The 20,553-nt window shown below is 34.9% G+C and overlaps 1 protein-coding gene across 1 annotated transcript in view; it reads right to left on the bottom strand.

Moving 5' to 3' along the window:
• Positions 1 to 1,157: 1,157 nt before the first annotated feature.
• Positions 1,158 to 20,553, bottom strand: part of LOC149538442 (protein OVEREXPRESSOR OF CATIONIC PEROXIDASE 3-like) — a 149,856-nt gene continuing 130,460 nt past the window's right edge. The window contains exon 4 of the mRNA XM_089799774.1: positions 1,158 to 1,597. Coding sequence (XP_089655900.1) covers positions 1,475 to 1,597 — 123 coding nt within the window. The 3' untranslated portion in view covers positions 1,158 to 1,474. The remainder of the gene's footprint in view (positions 1,598 to 20,553) is intronic.

The raw sequence follows: 20,553 nt of genomic DNA, 5'->3' as shown, positions 1-20,553 counted from the left end.
TTGCTATTGGTTTTGTTATAGAGAAACTAAATCACATATGTAATCATCCAATCAATTGAGAGGGACGACCTTATCTCTAGATGATTAGAAAAAGTTGGTGGCCAATCATAGGGCCTTGCAGCTACAAGACCAACAAACTTCTTAGTATTGTTGAGATGTTGATCCCAAAGATGCTATATACAAATTGGTGAAGAGTCACATGAGGGATTAGTTGGGCTCTATTGCTAAAGGAAGCTCCCATAATGGCAAAGACTCAAAATTAAACTCTAATTTTGAGGCAGATATCAATTGGGGAAAACTATATGTTTTCTCTATTTTTGTCTTATTGTAGTTGAAAGTTATGGCCTTACAATATTTTACAATACCTCTTACATAAAATATATAAAAACTGCCACAGGCATAAAAGTCCATAAGCTGGTGGGAAAAACTCAATCCCCTTCTTACCAGTTGCTTAAAACTTGGGGCAAGGTCTTGTGCAGCTGCTTAAGCTTATTTTGGGTATCAGTCACTGCTTAGATTTTTAAGGAATAGTTTGTGAAGTTTGTGGCCCCATGCAGCTGCCAATTTCGCTGCTTATTTCTCAAGCAGTTATTTTAATATTAATTTTTAATTTTTCAATATAAAATTTAGAGAGAGATACGAAAAAAAAGAATTCGTAACAAATAAAAGAGCGAAATGTTTTTGCAAAGACACCACTCAGTTTTTATATTACAGTTTTTTTTTTAAAATCCTAAAAGCTAGCCACTCCACAATAACAGGAAAAGATTTCATATTATTCTTTTTGCTCAATTCTAAGTTTCCATGGGAACACTACAACTGCTTAAATTTAAGCAGAACATATATTTAAACATTAAGCAACAGCATGGGAACATGAGGTTATTTCTACATATGCAGGTACTCCTATTTTGCAGGAAAAGATTCATTCTAATTTATAACTGCATGTTTTTTTATTCCATTGGACTGTTAACAGAGTAAAATATGAGCTCCGGCCTCCTTTTTGGGACTGTTTGATTTAATCTAGTAAATGACTTCTAGAAATATTTGGGGTACTGAAAATTGAAGCACCACAAAAATGGCAAACGCAATGAAGAATTCTAAAGCGAACTGGATTTAAATCTTACAATGAACTGGGAAATTTAGCCATATTTAAAAAATGGTTCTACTAAAAACTGTGTACATTTTGCAAATAAACATTTCGGATCTTATCATTTTACAAACATCGGCAGTGGTAGGATTGATCCAGTAATTCTATAAACTATCTTACAAGATTCTGAAAGATGAATGGAACAAAAAGATGTTAATATGCACATTTGACAATAAATATCAAGAAAACAGATTCTCAAGATGCAAGAATCTGGCAATGAGCATGAAGCTTGTTTCGATGATCTATAGTTCTTTAGTACAAAATTTGGTAAACCCCTTAATTACATATCGGTGAATATGTGCATTCAAATGCTGTCCATCCACAACCGTCTTATTGTTGTTTCTTCTTATATTCAAATTTGGTACCTTCCTGTGCCCGCTTGCCATCAAACCAATCCAGAATAGACTTTCGTGGCAAGTTTGTCAACTGCGCCATATTACTCAGCATTGCCTCCTGCATAAACAAGAGATATTAGTGATATGCCAATGCCCCTACCCATTATTGAAATTGTGAAATTACCAGACAGGCTGGAGCTGTTCTTGTGGTGTTTTTGTTGACTTCGTGGACTCTCAAGTTGTGCATAATTACTGGAGATTTTTTTTATTGTAAACCTTGAAACCTACTATTATACTTTTTATTGATATGATCATAGTTGAAAACATTTACTAGGCAATAACTCTTTTGGCCCAAAAATTTTAAAAACCACGGGAAAATGGGCATTAACTAAGCAATTTTATTGTGCATTTTATATAATTAAATGTTCAAAAATCCACACATTACCAAGTTTATTGAGCAAACTCCTAATATTCATCAGATACAAATTAGAATTAGAATTTACTAGACCAGAAAACAAATTCAACTCTAAATTAGTTATAATGCCACTTTTACTAGCCATGTCATATGTAGAAGATGCCCAAACTAAAAAGTTTTTTTCCTTTGTTTCATTTTAGCTCTTCTGTCCCTTCTTTGCCACTTGGCATTCTCACCTTGATCCTCACTCCCTCCTCTCACCTCTTTCTTCCTCTTTTTAGCTTGTTGAGTCTACTACTTATCTTATTTTCCCTTATACTCTCATTCTTTCATCCTGATGATGGATCACGGAGTGTGATCTGAAATGTCGATGTAAAAATACTGACAATCAAGTCCAGAAACAATTTAGCGACTAGCCACACTTTCCAGAAATAGCTAATGTCCCATTGCAATAAGAAAGTATTTGTTTTCAGAATGGGGTTGTGTTGTATTTGGTTGTTAAATTGGTGGCTAAAAGATCACAAAACCTTCAAAAAACACAAACAAACAAAAGAACACAAAGATTACCTTATGCTGGTCAAAGACAATTTTCCAAACAAAATTCAGTAATTCAGCAAGTATTTCCTAGACAGCATCTTTCAGGTTTCTGTTTGCATACTGGTCCATGGGAAGCTTCCATGCTAAAAACATTACTTCCCTGTTTGAAGTTTGATTTCATGAGTGTAAGGAATGATCCGGTTGAACACACAATGATTGTATACATTTATTGGCCAGTGGATAAAGCAATAGTAACAATGGATGACTTTTTGCACTCTTTTATACAATACATAAATACTTGTGTTGTTTCCTTATTGTATCATGAAAGTAAAGGAACAAAAAGAAATTACAACTGTAATGGACACCTACTGGTTATAACTTTATGAAAGACTTTGCAAGGAAGCTCTGATACCACTGTAATGGACACCCCTGAATGTCCAAAAAAACTAAACCAACTTGCTGAAAGGAATTATGTCAAACAGTTTGCATTCAACCTCTTATTTCTCCGTTTAATGTTTTAAACCCCTCATAACTCCGGAAATCAACGTTTATTTGTTTGTTGTGTTTTGTGCATGGAATTGGTATCATACAAAATAAACAAGAAAGAAACTACAATAATATGCAAAGTGGAAATGAACTGCTGCCAATAAAATGTTATTTTCAGAATTCATAAAACCAAATACATCACAGATTTATCAACTCACTGATTACTTAAACATTATTGACATAATACTCCAGCCCATGCTTTCGAACTTGCTGCTACAGTGCTTTGTCCTTCAATCAATCCACTACCTTCGTAATATCATTCCCTCAAAGCGGCATAAGCGTCGGACAAGTAGTAAAGAAGATATGAGCAAAATACCAAATCTGCCTGTAGCCGGAAATGCAACTAAACTACCTGATAATGAAACCAATAAAAAAGAATTCCAAAGACCAAACCCCAAGGGAATGACGTCTAGAATGTTACAAGAGAGGATAAACGTCCTCAAATGCCAAGAACGGAGCTGCAACTCATACACCAATTTCTTCTCATATTCAACCTGTCTAATGAAGCCACAAATGCTTTCTTTTTATTCTATTTCCAAGGGTCCGCTCAACTCATATCGGCAATGTGGGATAAAAGATGTGTAATATATAAAACATATATTAAAATACCCCTTATGTCTCCCTTGGGTACACATCCCCATAAAATAAATATTAAAGTAATACTTTAATATTTTACAATTAAATTAGACGTTACTTTAATAAAACTTCAGGCATTAAAATGTATTAGCAATCGGACTCCGAATAATGCGAGTGATAGCTCATCGGAAAGCTCTCACCGAGGAGTATCAAATCCAATCACCAAAATTGACCTGCACTGTGTCCTGCGGACTTACTAAAAATAGTAAGTATGCCTGAAACTAAGTAAATCAACTTCTGTTTGGCCCAAATTGGAAATGACTAGGCCAAAACACTCCAAGATCCCATTAAACCCTTCGTTAGCCCTCGGGACCATGTAGAACAAGGCTAACGCACACACACTTGGTCAACTGCTAAACTGGGGACATTACAACAACAATCATGCTTCCAGTAGTAGTCTTCTCTGTTTTTGTACATACACATACATAAGCATAGTTTGGACATAGAATCATAGATGTGTGCTCGTGAATATGGATGTAGATTTCAGTTCTATATACATATACAAGGTACCCTTATAGATTGTTAATGTTTGTCTTATTTTGTATGATTAAGCTACAATAGACTTCTTTCTACATATAGTTTGCACATGATTCTTTTATTTGCTACAAATATATGTATTGAAAATGATTTGGAAATGTATATTTCAGTTCATTAACATGTATTGTCAATGTCCTGAGCTTATGAGTTAGACAATGGGGAAATCGGGCTATGCAATTGTCTGATGACTTTAAATGACTGAAGGTTCTTTTCCTTGAAATCTGTACAAACAAATGGTCCCCAAAACTTGGAAAAATGGTGCCAAAATTGTCCAACTAATACAAGGTTTAAGTTCAAATAATTTGGAAACCAAAAAAAAGTAATTTTTTAAAATCAATTGGTGCAACTACACACTACTTCCATGACTTTCTTGCACCCCTCTGAATCGATGACATGCAACAGAAAGTGATAATTTTCATCGTGGGACTACACACTTACATCCATGTCAGGGTGGAATATCTCACCGCCAATGCATCTAGGCAAGCATACCACTGTGCCTCCACAATCAAGGCCGTAGACGATGTGAATCAGAAGATTACTTTTTTATCTAATCTAAATTTTCCAGCATCAAAGTAGAAGCCTCTACACCAAACACAACAGTCGAAGCAACGTCCAATAGGTCCCAGTGCTATCAACACCAAAAAATTCAAGAGAAAGTGAAAGAATAAGTGGTGAAAATAACACTACACTAACAGCCACAACAATTATAAATGTTGTCTACAATAGTCATTGATCATACAATCCACTAGTCCAGTGCAAGCATAGATCTCTGATCCATATGCTCTTGTCTAAGGGTATATCACTACAACTTTTAGGAGATAAAAATGCCTCTTCAATGGATAGAAATCCCTCAAAGATCAATCCCTACATGTTCACTGACAATGAAAGCCAAAGAAGCATTATTGACCAAGATGCAAGCAAGCACCTAGGTCTCACTGTGAAAGATCTTCAAAGAGGGATAATAGAAAAATAATAACATTTCCAAAACAAGGGCACAAAAAAATCTGAGACTTTATTTGCATATAAGAAATTCTACAGCAACCTCAAATTAATAACCAGATTATTGATCTTTCTGCTATTAGGAATATATTTCTGAGTATTACTAAACTTAGAAAAGAGTAAAAAAATCCTAATTTATCTCAAAACCTAGCTGTCCTCAAAAATAATTCGAACCCTAGTCCCCTCAGTTTCTGTCCTCAATGATGCTCAGAAGTATGAAAATACCTTCTTGTAGTTAGCATAAGTCTCAACTTATAACTCTAAACTTCACCTCTAAATTGGCCTCCAATCCTGATAAACAATGGAAAACCTAAAAAAAAGATGTGCTAAGGTTTCACAAACCAAATCTGTTTACCGTATGGATTAATTAAGCAACGCACACAAGAAATAGACACGAACACCGAACAGCAAACAGCGGAACTCTTATTATTATTATTTGCATATGCCCACAGTACATTATACTTCGATGATATGATATCTCATGATAAGATCACTACAATGCTTCCCGAAGGGGTTATAAATACTTTCCGAAGAACTTTCCCGAAGGAGTCCGTCAGTCACATACATGTCGTTACATAAAAACCTTTCCGAAGGGATCCGTCGGCTGATACACAATTTCTACCAACGACAAAATCTCTTCCACCAAAACATCACCCTTTTGATCAAGGGGAGCCCATGTGTCGATCTGAAACCAAGGATACTTGAGGGTTTCAGACCTTAAGCCAGATAGCAGCAACAATAGATTACAAACTCATAAGATAATGAGTTTAAAAAGAACCCTAGAGAATCATATAATAACTCCCTAAGAGATGGAACGATCTCAGCCGTGGTCCACAACTTCTTTGACAATGACCTTATATCAGATTGTAAACAATATGACACTCAAGTGTATTGTCATTTAATGCAACCTCTCCTACTGCTTCAACTTGCACACACCCCTGCACCTTTACATCCATTGCTTTGTCTCCTGCTTCCCTCTCTAAATTGTAGTCTCATCAATAAACATGGGCTCCACATTGTCAACAACCAAATTCAATCATGAATTGATGTCATCAAACTCAATCACATTACAAGTCTTCTCACCCTCCATCTTTTAGATACAAAACCAAAAGATTTACTACACAGTGACAAAAACAATTCCCTTGAAGCACTTAAGGGTCACCCTATTCCACTTCTTTATGTGAATGGCCTCGAATATACTCACATTGCACTCAATCAAGCAATCATATAAGGCTAGCACAAAATGTTGATGGCTACATCATACATGTTGAAGATTTGATCTTTTACACCATATGCTTTCCATCACAAATTTGCAAAAAGAATATTTATATGTTTGTAACTAAGTTATCTATGAGACTAAGACTTTCGTAGGACTTTTACCTAGTCGTTGGGTTATTCTCTTTAATTTCTTCTCCTTTGCATGTTCTCCCTTCAATCAATTATGGACCAAATGGAATCATATGTTGGGATATTGTGCAAATATGCACTTTAGAGATTAGTTCGTTGAGACAGTGTTGAGAAGATGTTGCAGGAATGTTTAGTAGAAAGACTGGATTGGTGAGACTACTGTATTAAAGATCAGATGTTGCAAGGAACTGATTTGTCAAGGGATGTTTGTAGTTAACCTATGTCAACTTACATAGGATCGCAGTAATAGCTTGAGTGAGTTATGGGTGATTTATTAAGGACTAGTATTTTGATGTTCAGCAAGAGTTCAGGAAGAGAGAGTGATAATATTTGGATTCGTGTGCATCAGTGTGACATAGTTTCTAGATGTGAAGGCTATGGCATGTTTAGGACATGGAATTGTACACTTTACAAGATTAGTTCATGGTTTTGAGGATTGCAAGATATTTTTTTGGATGAACAGTGTAGAGATGGTTACGGATTCTAAGATAGAGGTGTTGCTGATATTGTTGAGCTATTTCATTGGTGCTTGTTGATGTCTTATTTTCATGTTCTATTCATGTTGAAGGATCGTAATGATTTGTGTGATCGCATTGGAGGATTTTCTAGAAGTGTGTTAGTGTTCATCATGTTCTTGGTCGACATGATGATGTAACATGTTATGATGGATCATGGCGTGATTTATGAAACTGTTCCATGTTCGAGGATGTTATGGATTGATTCTATGTCTTAGCCAGCATTTAATAGGTCACATTGCATATTGAATTATAATGAATAAATATTTTTGACTAGGTGTTTAGGTTAAGGCTAATCATGTTTGTTCTCGCAAGGTTGATGAATTGTATAAATAAATGTAATCATTTGTAATTGCGAAGGTAAGTGTGTGAGTGAGAATAATTTATTGATGTATGAGCGAAGAGCTATGAGTGGAATGTGCAATTAAGGCAGATATGTAATGTAATTCACTGGAACTGACCTGGCATGAGGAAAATGCTATTAGACAGTTCATGAATTGTGGATTGTTGTCCACTGTGGATTGCAGTTCACATAAATCCATAAGGCAGTGAGCCTTCCCTTGTTTTCTTTGAGCAGTGAGCTCTAGGTAGTGCACCTGAATCTATGTGCATTCCCATCGTAATACTCCTAACAGGGTATAGTACTTCTAATAGAGTACATCATCTGTCAACCCCACCGTGGTTTTTTCCCTAAAGGCTTTCCATGTCAAAATTCTTGGTGTCATGTGTTCATGTGATCTTGTGGATCTTTGCTTGCATGGTTAATTATCAGATCTATGGTTTAAGGATTTATTTTTGCATAGTTTATTTTACTTTGAAGAAGCCTGATTCGCCTCCCACCCCCCTCCCAATTCTAGTGCTGCCTTATTTTTATCATCATATTTTCTTTACTCGTTTCCATGGTAATGTCAAATGATCTCCTTGGTCTTGTCCAGGCATAAAACCACCACAAAAGGTTCTATCACCTATAATAACACAATATGGATTGTTTAATATTAAAATTAAAAATAAAAGATAAATGAAAAAACCTAAGAATTAAAATTTATTACGCTATAAAAACTTACGAAGTAATGGAGTTGATTATTTTGTGTTTAAAATCATTAAGGTCATCACCTATATTATCTCATCCATACTCTTAGTATATTAGAAATGATCTTCATGACACTTTTCCCCTTCAATCTTCTTCAAATCTAGAAATCCAACTACCTAGTGATCATAAACATTTTCTTAAAATTATAATTGAGACTCAATGTTCTTGTTGTGAGGTTTTCACACCATTACCCCATTGCAAATGGAGACACCATCTGTTTTCTTTAGCAGTAGGAGAAGTGGTCTTGGATGCTTTTAGGTGGCCTTAAGTGGTCTCGGTAGCAATTTCAAGTCTTCAAGGCGAAGAAATGAGTTTGGGCAACTTTGGCTTGCTAGATAGTCATGTCTGTCAAGGGTGTGAGAGAGAGCTAGGGTAAGCTAGTCAAGTATAAGGAATTGAAACCAAGAGATTTGTGATGAAATAAGTTAGAGTCATTACAAAATCTTTGTTCCAAATTCAATTTCACCTTAGACAGTAAGGAGAGGTGTGGGAGTTTACAATGTTGAATGCGTGCTAAATCCTAAAATTTGTGCAACTCTAGAATTTTTTCAGAAACTCCCAAAATCTAGAATTTTTATTATAACTCCTATGAAGCTCTATTACATCCTCTATTTTGCTCAATTTTAAATATTCTATTTAGCCGTTGAGACTTCATGCGAACTTGAGTTGATTGATGAAAACAAGTTATTTGATATGGTTTCATGTGAAATTTAAGTATTGGTTATTCGTTATGATTTCATTGGAATAAAAAATATTGGTTAATCGTTATGATGTCATATAAATTGGAAATGGTTAGTTGATTTCATTAAAATGATTTGGGAAATATGTTATTACCATGATAAACCCTCTTTTGCAGTAAAGCGATGAAGGGGGGAAATTGCTAGAAAAGGAAAGGGCATGAGGGCACCACCTACCATTGAGCTAACAGGTATGGGTCTTTAACCACCTTGGTCAATGGAAAACTAGACTAGGCAAGCAAGGGTATACCAAGTGATCACCATGAGCTAACCAAGTCAATATATATAGTTAAATAATAAAAGAAATTACTAAGCATAAATCAAATTAAGAACAAATGTTACCTTTATAAATTGGGATGATCTCGGAACTTCTTGTTGTGTCAGAGATGTCTTAATATAATGACACCATGGTACCTATATGTACTTGTACATGCACATACATATATATGTGTATATGCATAAATTCAAATGACGTACATGAATGTATATGCCTACTTAAAATATGACGTATACACAAGATACGTATGCTTAGAATATTACGTATATGTATGTGTATGTTTACATTCATATAAAAGTATAGGTAGCTACAAGATGGCATCCTTATATTAACACGTTGAGAGTAAAGTCATTATTATTTCCAACCTTGGCAATGTTTTTAATATTATTAATTCATGTCATGGGGCCATTATATTTCCAGTGGCTTATTTGTTATGGTTGAATTAGCCATATGTCTTGTCGGCCTTTTAATGGCTCTTGAATGTAACTCATGATGTTGCCACCTTTCCTTATCTTGCTCGTAACTGAGCATGTTCTTGCAACAAGAAGACAATCTCTTTATTTGCAGCTGCATTCATACCAGCGATTACATTCCATATCAGTGATTACATTCGCAATTGCTATTTGCAATCTCATTTGCCATCTCCAAATTTCATTCATAGTATTGTGTTCCCTACTTGAGATTGTATTTCATATTACATTTGTTCTCTTCTGCCATTTGCACATACAGTGTCATAATTCATACTTGAGATTACATTCCATATAACATTTGTATTCTTCTACGATTGAACCTACAATGTCGTGGGTTCATATCTGTAATTGCATACATAACAGCCTTTGTTCCTCAACTATGAATTAATTATGCTAGTGACTACTAGAATCTACAGGCAATGAGCCATACCAGGCATTCCAGTTTTCACTAGCACTTGAGGGTGATAATACCTCTACCAAGTCATGCATTCTTTTTACATTTCTTTTCCATTTTTGTTATATTATAAGGCTATATAATTCTATTTTGGAAATATGAAAGAAACATTGACAATATAGATAGAGCTAGACAGATTAGCTCCAAATTGTCTGTCTTGTTTACCTAAGTCTGTTTATATAAAACATGCACAAGGGTCCAAATTATCTGTTGCATACTGTTATGATTATTCTTTTCAGAACTTAAATTTAATTTGGAAGGATCTCCAACTCCACGCAATACTTATACATGGGCATCTTCCATATGCCTCTAAGATAAGAGAAGGCACACTTAAAGAGTTAAGGAAACTGTTATGAAATATCATGAATCTTTTATATAAATGCCTGTCATTAGCCCAAGCTAGGTAGAAAGTATTTGACTATGATAAATAGAGATTGTTAAAGGACATAGAGAACCACATTGAGATTCATAGAGGATGACTAGCAAGGTTGAGATGAAGAGTCTGGGATGATATCAAATGATCAATGGGTTATACCTACAAGACAAGAGAAGAATTCAAAAACAAAATAAATAGTTGGACTTAAACAAATAAATATAGACTAAGTCAACGATCAAATGGTACTATTCTTGTTGTCCATTCGAGCAATGCGTGATTGGCACATAGTGTCCGTGTAAATCCTTGGCTAGGGTAGCTTTAGTGGCATGTTTGCTGCTGTGATAACTCGAGGTCTGGGTTGCTAGCAGTTGGATAGATGGGCTGATGGGAAGGACTCCATAGCCTAGTTGGCTGTGTAGTCAACACTCTAACACCAAGATGCTTAGTGGTAGGACATGGGTGTTCCATGCCTAATCCTAGGTAGGGAGGACCTTCCTCAGTTGAGATTGTGTGGGGATACTTAAGGGTCCGCAGTTGGGAGGATAAGCCCCTGACAATGCTTCTCCTCTCTTCCAAATGCCAAGACTTGCACAATACAAAAGGATCTGCATTCACGTTATCTTCTTTCCTTGAGTATTTTACCTTTATGTATTTTCAATTTCAGTTAACATTATGTTTAGATAGATGTTAATTTTGGAAACAGTTAAGTAATTTATTTCTTCGCTTAACTAGAATTCAGTTAATTAGTTTAAGTCTTTCAAGAGAATATGTAGAGTAGTTGTAACAATTATCTTTCATTCATGTGAATATGAAGAGTTATGTATCTTTTATTTATATTTAATTGTTTAATTAGAGACGGGAAAAATAGCTTGTTAGTTATTACAAACTGAAACCTATCTCAAACATCTCGATGATATTTATATAAAATATAACTTAAAGTACACTTTAACTTATATCTAAATGTTATATTTCATATAAATTGTCTATCTCAGCTGAAGAAACAAACTTGAAGAATTTTGGAGTTAACATGTAAATGAAAGCATACCCTAGCACCCCCTAAAGTTCCACCCATTTTTAAAGCGAGCTTCGAATGACATTTGAAGGGGAAAACAAAGGAAAAGTGCAAAATGACATTTTATTTTTTAGATGAAAGAATAAGACAAAGTAAGAATCCTCGGGTAGGGGCAGAATCTGCTCCCTACCTACAATCCTTTGAAGGCAAGGATTTTTGCCCTCAAACATAAAGAGTGCAAGCCATTACCTTAGAACAAGATGTTAAGCAAAATGAATCTCCCCTCAACTAGGCATGAGATGAGCAAGTTTGAGGTCCAAAGAGACCACAAAATGAATCCAAATCAGCAGAGGTGAAGTAAGTTGGAATCCTCAAGAGAGAGTGAAATCCACTACTCTTATGATTCCTAATCCTAGGAAGGACTGAATGTTGCCTGATTTAAAACATGATCAATTTGAGCTATAGTTTGATCAAATAAAGATGAAATAGGTGGGATTTTGCAAGATAAATTTGGTGATGAAAACGAAGTGAAAAATCCTAGAGGGGCACTGGAATCCGCCGCCCTCTTAGGATTTATAATCCTAGTCACCTCTAGAATTCTGCCCCCAATCTGATCATCAAGAACAAGAAAGAGTTTAAGGAAATTTGGAATGAAAATCTAAGGATGAGCAATGACAATCACCTAAAAGCAATAGCAGATTCATAAGAGAGAATTAATGAAAGTTATCAAGCGAAAGGAGCTATGCTAAGCAAAGAAGTGAAAATCCTTGGGGAGCCATGAAATCTGTTGCCTTCTCAGGATTCAAAATCCTGTGACACCTTGGATTTCCACCTTGCATCAATGATGGAAAACATCAATGCATGGGGAGGTTGACATCAAATCTAGAATGGCAAAATGATGAAGTTGATAATGAGTTGTAAGATCTTAAACTAGCCAAGGCCAAAAGTGAAGGAGTTAAGAAGTTTTCTGGCCTAGAATTGGAAAAAACTAAGTGGGGAGAGTGGAAAATTAGTCCTAAGGAGAGGGTAGATTCTGCCTCCTTAGGATTTTCAATCCTAGGACAAGGCTAAATTCCGCCTCTACTAAAGAAAGAATTATCTTAGCCTCATGCACAATCAAGGCTAAATGAGAAGAAGGGAGAAAACAATGAGATCATTGATATGAAAAATGGAGATGTAAAGAAGCAAGAATCCTAAGGAAGTGGCAATAAATTCAAGTTGGTAATAAATTCTCTCTGATTTTTCGTGTATTCATTGTTGTGCTTGCATGATGGATATATATGACCATTTTGAAGTATTGCATGGTTCTTTGCATCTCTCACTTAGATTAGGATTTCATTTCATGTGGAAGTGGAAGCAAATGGATGGAAGATATTGTTGAATGGTGATTAGTGGTGGAGCTAGTGTTTCGTACCTTGTAGCACTTGTTGATTGTGTGTAAAAATGCAAAATTAGTCTAGACCTAAAATTCCAAGTGTTTAACTTCTATTGAAGACTGTTTATTTAGATTGCACATTCCTAGGGTATTTGAATGAATATTGACAATGTGAAAACCATTCCCACAAGGTAGAAGATATCACCCTCCTACTCCTAGTTGACACAACAAAGAAAGGATTTGTTAGAAGCTCACCCCATTAGAGTTAGATAGAATTTCTAAACCCTTATTTTTTGCAATTGTTTGGTTGGAAGTAATTGAAGAATTTAAAGTCGAGTTGATATCTATTGAATAAACAACTAGCATATCACATCATTATAGCTGAGTAAAAGTTCACAACTAAGTAGGAACCTTGAGGTTGTCTCCTTTGATCAAGCAAGTCATCCACATTGTTTAGCATATGAGCATCCTTATTCAAGAGAGAGTTGGAGATTTGGTATTTCATACTAAATTAGTATGTTGTAGAAGAAACAAAACTTGCATCAATAGTTCTACAATGTGAAAATTTGGTGCTGAATTGCATGAGTCCCAATTACACAAGTTTATTTCCTTTGAGGTGCTCTCTCATCACGCTAAGCACCCAAGTGTTGTCTTAAATGTATTCTAATGATTTTTTAGATCTTCAACCATTATTTTTACCCTTTTAATTTTTTCTACCTTTGAGGGGAAATCAATCAAATGGGCAGCATCAAAGCTTCAAAATTGGTAGGGTACATCTCCTCAAGAAGACTCCAAACTATTATGAATGTAGGTGCATTGTTGGTCACAACTTGATCAACATTCTCAACATACACTTCAATGCCCACCTTCTCCAACATATTCCACAAAGTCTGAGACTCAACACTTTCAATTCATGGGAGGCATCAATCAACTGCAAGAACTTCCACCTCAACCCAATAGGAAGTTGTTCAGTGTGCAGCTCCTACCACCCACCCCACCCATCAATTAGACAAAATGTTACAAAACTATTTCCACCGAATTTTAGTTTGATCTTCTATTATCACCTAAAGATTTTTCAAGGCTTCCACTTATAAGGGCCAACTCAAATCATGTAGCTTGTAATGCATTAACCAATAACTCCTATAACTCCTAATATGGGCTCCTATTACAATGCAGAAAAAAAGTGTGGTTGTCATCCTCAACTCTAATGCTTCTTCTAGTTCTAAACAATACCGCTCAATAACCCCATCTAGAAGTTGAGGTTCAACCACACTCAATCAATAGATCGAGGAAGCCAAAGGAGAGTATCGCTTAAGCAAAGTTTGTTCACTAAGAGCACTAAAAGGACCCCAATAATTCAATCTCTAAAATGAGACAAGGACTTGTTGACGAGTGTTTTATGACAACACCAACATGAAATAATGTGCCAAAGGACACTATCCTGTCATGAGAAAAGACCCCTCATATGTTAAGATTGCAAACATCATAGTGGTAAAGATGACTCCAAAGTTCCTACTGCAAAATTGTGACTTCATAATGGATATTAGCTGGTTCAATTTTATGTATGCTAGTAATTATAGGGGACTTAGGTGATTCTTGAAGAAGACGGACAATTTTAAACTCGAAAAGCATACGAATAATTTGGCAATGAAAAGTACTACGATGTTGTGACAAAATATGTAAGAAGTAAGAGAATAAGGATTGAGAGATTCCATTCTAAACCTAAGAACATGAAAGACAATCACAATTTAAGTGAAATCTGCCACACTTTGCTTCGCCAAATCAAAGACACAAAGGAGGTGCAATTTTTATAGGTTGTGCTTAGAATTTTCAAGTCATTGAAAAGAACAATGCACATTCAATGATTGAAGTTAAGAATTCATATTAATGCCTTTGACCAACCTTACACTTATTATCAATCTTGTTCATCAAACAACTTGAAAGAAAATCTAATCTACTTGAGGAACAAGAAACCATGCAAACTCTCAAAACAATGAAAGTAATTAACAAAGCTTCAATGAGCTTGGTAGTTTATAGCAAAAAATTAAGTTCTCTCTTGTTACAAATGAGAGGGGCAAGCCCATTTTATAAGCCTCAATATACCAATGAACGACCAAGATCAAAATAGAATCAAAGGCAAAGATTTTGTCATACAAGCCCTAATTAGCGATTGACCATTAATAAATCACTTGTCATAAAGTTGTGGGGCCAAGTAGAGAGAACAAGACACCCACTAGTAAGGGAGTGGGTCAAGTTGACCAATGAGGAGACAAGATGTTAACAAGGCATTTAATGACTCATCACATGGAATAGCTTATTCTTTAATTGTGGTGATTCGGGATGATGGAGCCCTCATTTTTATGGTCTCCATTTATGCACTATCCTTATTGCCCTTATTCTCTCTCCCTATGATTAATATTGTTCTATTTTACATATTCTATTGATATCTACATAAGCCTCTGCCATATGCATATAAAATATTATTCTAACCAACCCACATGAATTGTTGCAAAGATTCTACCTACAAATTACTTCTAGATCATCAATAAATCCCTCATTCTACATTGAAATTTCATCTATACTCAATACTAAAATGATTAATTGGAAAGCAACCAACCCCATGTTTGTATCCCTATAACAAAGACCTTGAAGAATACACGATTTTTATAGCATCAAAAGACTAAGATGCCAGCCCGGCTATGGCAATCAAACAGATCTCCATAATACCATACAGAGGTTTAAATGTTTGAGTATGGATTCAACTTTGCTTCTTGTGAGACTAGTTCTGATAATCTGCCACATGAAGACATAATTGGAGAGATTACATCCAATCTAATTAAAAATTTAAGATATGCTGATTAGAAGGTTCATCCAGAATTGATAAAGTCAGTAAACAAAACTTTTGAAGCAACAAACTAATGTATCCAGCTTGTCGTCTACAATATAGAGACATATATATTCCTTAGCGGCTCAATATCTACAGGTATCGAACTCTTCAAATGTGAATTCTTTTTCCTCATGAGCAATCATTACAACCCTGAGGGGAATATAAGATAAAAATATTTCATACTCCTTGCAGTGGAAATATGGTAGTTTGGAGTTTTAAGGAAATGAATGTAATCGCAAGGAAAATATTATACTCCACCAAGTGATTGAAGCATTCATAATATTTCCTATGTTTACAATTAAACGGTGATGTGCCTTTCCATTAAGCCAACCTAGACATCTCAAGAAAAAATGAGGTATATATAGAGACATGAGAAGAGTCATCATTTGTCAGCAAGAAGATTATTTTAGCAACCTCTCTTGAAGCATCGATTACAAATGGCATCAAAGGAAGATGTTAAAATGAATATATAACATTGAAGACCCGAAACAGAACAAACATTCCATGTCGTAAATAGGCAAAGTACTAACAAGGATGGATTACATGGTGAATGCCAAAAGTGTCACGAGTCAAAAGTGAATCAGCATTGGACTTCTACAGACGTCAATGACTAATTCAAATAATACAAATGCCAACACAAGAATTTGTACCAAGTCATGAGAAAGAAAAACCTATGTGTGCAAACTTAAAGAAAGGTCCAATAACTAGTCAAATGATGGCTTTTATGTTTATAAGGATAAGTAAAAAAGTGCAATCAAAGACAAATAATAAAGGATTCGAGAAGATGTAATGTCCCCTTTTTGGGACATTGAAATATTAAAGGCATATTATGTATAATATTAAAATTGACTTGGAAAGCATGGACTTGAACTATAAAAGGTCAATTTAATATTATAAAGTGGGCAAAAAGGACAAGGAGAGATAAGACGAAAAGCCAGGAGGGAAGTCGAAGAGACACAGCTATGAGGATAAAAGGAGAAGAGACTCTTTCTTTTGGGCATGCTTGATTTATGATTCAATTTCAGTTTTCTCTCTTGTGAGAGTTATTCAGAAAGCTTCAGCTTTCAACTAGTATGAGGACGTAGCCCCTCGTGCCGGCAAACAGTGGATGCAAACCCATTGTCCTTGGAGACATCACATCAGGTGTTTGCATGTGCTTACAAGTTCTCTTCTTAAGTTATCCAATCCGACTGTAAAGATGTATTTAGGATTGGATTTTTAATGTTGGTTATTGTATTGCTGTTGTGTAATGCAATAACATGTTTTAAGGAGATTGTATGAGAGTTTATTGGTTTAATACTATTGGTTTGTAACGCATTTTATATGTTTGAATCTTGAATACTATTATGAGAAAGAACAGGTTAATATCCTATGGTAAATCTATTGGTTTTCTATTGTGTTTCGTAATACATCTACCTATATTCAAGTGTTGAATATCAGTTTGAGGAAAACAACCAGATAAATATCAGTTGGGTTATTTCCTATGGTTTACATTGCTGGTTTATTTATGATACGGTTTCATATGTTTATGATCTAAATGTTATTCTGAGGAAAAATCGAGCAACTATCCCATTTGGGATATTTCAGAAGAAGAAACAGCTGAATAGTTTAATGTATAATTAAACATTAATTGTATATGGAAAAAGTGCAATTTATTTCTGAAGAGGAGTATCTTTTCAATTTGAAAAGACATACCTCCCTTATTATTGAAATATAAATGAGGGGAGAAGACACATTTGAAAGATATATCCCACATTCAAATAAGCATTTTTATAAAAGAGATATTTTTGTACGTAGGAATAAGGAGCTCAAATATGTCTTTGTAATATTAAAGTCTAATTTTATATTTTAATGATAACTAAAATGTCCTTTATTTATTTTTATTAAAGGCATGGAGATTTAAACTTCAATTGATTCGTCCTTTATAATTATGTTTTGAATTCTATAAACAATTTATGTCAAATAAGTGGATGAGGTCATCTATGGCATTTTAAACTTGATCATCGCAAATATTGTGAAATATTTAATTGTTTCCGAATCTGTGTCCAGTCTGTCTCCCCAACCTTAGGAGTTAAAGAGCAATCTGGACTAGTTTAGAATTGCGTGTATATATATATACACGCAATTCTAAATATATATATATATATATATATATATATTTGATACGTCATGTTTTGATCATTAAATTGTTTATAGTTTATGTGCATAGAACATTATAGAGTTGTACGTTATCATCTTAACTGTAGTTGACTCTTTGCCCAAATAATTTAAAGCATTGGTCTTTTTATCATTGAAGCATTGGATTTATTTTTGAATTCAGAAAATCAATAACTTCCTTCTTACATACCTTAAATTCATTGTTAAAACCTTATACAATTTATTAAATCCAAACACTCTGAATTCAATTTCATATTAATCGAGTTCAAAGACTTTGCCAATTGAAGAACTCTTCAAAGCTTAGATTCGCTATAGAAAAGCTCTGAACCAAGTGATCAGGTTCAAGGAGAAGGTCTACCCGCCCAGGTGTAGCGGAGTCTAAATTGCAGAGGAATCAAGGTGATTCTCGTTCATTGGCCAAAATTGATTGCAAAATCCTATTGGAGAAGTGGCAAGCTCTTTGATTGCAGAATCCTATTGGAGAAGTGGCAAGCTCTTGGATTTCCAATCTGCGGTTTAGGGAACCAACATGGGATATGATTGTTTCTAGCTCATCCATAGACACACTAGGCATAGTCTTGTGTTTGTACTCCATAATAGCTATGTCGTTTTCACACTTGTTAAAGTTATTTTCCCATTCTATGGCTGGCTCGTGAATTCTATGCATAATATTTGAGATTCAAGAATATAAAAAAAATTGCATCTTCTAAGAAAGAATTCACGCCAAAGAATTCCTCCAACTTGTTCTTCAAATAATCTCTTCAATCAACCTCTTTATGACCGGTATTAAGGATACATTCCTTGATGTTCTTGATCACTTTCCTCAATCAAGTTGACTCTTCATTTGATTTATCAAATAATTCCTTTCCTGTGACTACTACACCATATCATTGTTGAAAGTCATATGACTCATTCTCTCTTATCACTCCACCATTAATCAAAGCCTCTAAGTGTGGAGTGGTCACATTTTGGTATATATGGTTATCTCCCATGCCTGATCTACACATTGTATTATGCTAAGAATAGCCAGAGTTCTTCCATACATCTAAGCTAAATCCTCAAAGAGCTTACAAGCAACATCATTAACATTCTTCACCCACCTGTTGGTGCCTACAATTATTTTCCTCAATTATTCAAGATCATCCACTGATTCCTTTGGAAAAGCTGCAGGGGAAATAAATATTGATCTCCTACCTAACTGGATGCAGTAGGCATTGTAGATGTGCACACAAAGCTTTGTTCTCGCTTTTCAATTCGCAACGCTTCTCTTCCATCTTTATCTGTTCTTTTAATGCCTGAGTGAAATCATCAAATTCTTCCATCACTTATGCCTTGGCCGCATTTCCAAGGTTAGTTGTTCTTACATTATATCCTTATGGATTAATTTCACCCTTGGCATTGTGAGTCCTTGATACCGTTGCATGTAAAACGTTGGATCCTAATTCAACATTTGTAATGTTTGAGAATTTCTTCCCCATACTTTTCTCAATTGGCTTGTTTATTCATCTTAGGAACTCTTGTAACTCCAACACAAGATCAATTTCTTCAACAGAATCCCTCCTTATTCTTTCCCTTAACCATTTTGGAGAGGTTGATTGTTAATTGTGCACTTTTAACTATTTCAGCTCCAACAATGTTTCCTTGTGGAATTCTCCATCAAGAATTGAAATTTCTAAATCACTCAAATCATCAACTAACAATGTGTTGAGGTATTATTGGATATGAAGATTTGTTTCTTAAGGAGGTCCTTGTTCTTCATTCCTCTATTGGGCAAATTCTCAAGAAGCATTTCGACACTTTACCTATCTTGTGCTTTTGGGGTGACTTGACCCTCTTCCTATAACTCGCTTCTTCCACTAGATCTAATCTTTTCCCAAATAAAGAGATCAACTTCTAGTACACTAGAGGAACTTCAAGGTGATGATTATGTTAACTATGGCCTTGGCCTTTTTGTGGAGGCCTTTCAATTGGGACATTTTGCCTCTTCTTTGTCTGCATATCCTAAGCAATACTTTTCCGCTTTCCATGTTCTACCATTTCTAGCGGATTCTCTTCTTCTTCAGCATCAACTTCTAATGGTTCTTCAGCTCTACCATCATGTGATTCCCAATCCTCTATCAAGTCATAAGTTAGATGAACATCTCTTTCTTTCAATTTGTTGATTTGATGTCAAACCACCATCTTGTGAACTTTGTAACTATTCTAGATAATGTATCAAGATCCGTTATTTCAGATAGAGGCCAATTAGGTGGTTAAATGGACTTATGTTTCTCCTTCTCAAAAACAGGTTGAATTGCATTCAAATCTTCTTTTAGTTAATCTAGCACTCGATGTATTTCACATATTCTCATCATCCTAAGTGGTAATTTGGAATACATTATCTTGTTGACTTTGTAGTCATCTGTAGTACTAGCCTAATTAATCTTCGTGTTTGATTCTATCCCTATACTTTCTACTAGCCACCATTCTTATTCTGTTATAGGTGTCAAAATATAAACCTGTTGTGTGAAATGAGAGATGGTAAAATTGTAACTCTTTTGTTGACCATTGTGTTGTTGATAGTGTCGGGTAGACTTCATCAAAATTTGTGATTAGGAATTGAAGTCCACTTTTCCACTTCTAGATTTTGTCATAAGTTGTGAATTGC

Source organism: Cupressus sempervirens, chromosome 9 (assembly GCF_028749045.1).
Source record: "Cupressus sempervirens isolate cs-2001-9-10 chromosome 9, ASM2874904v1, whole genome shotgun sequence".
Classification (NCBI taxonomy): Eukaryota; Viridiplantae; Streptophyta; class Pinopsida; order Cupressales; family Cupressaceae; genus Cupressus; species Cupressus sempervirens.
This window is presented reverse-complemented; position numbering and strand designations above follow the sequence as displayed.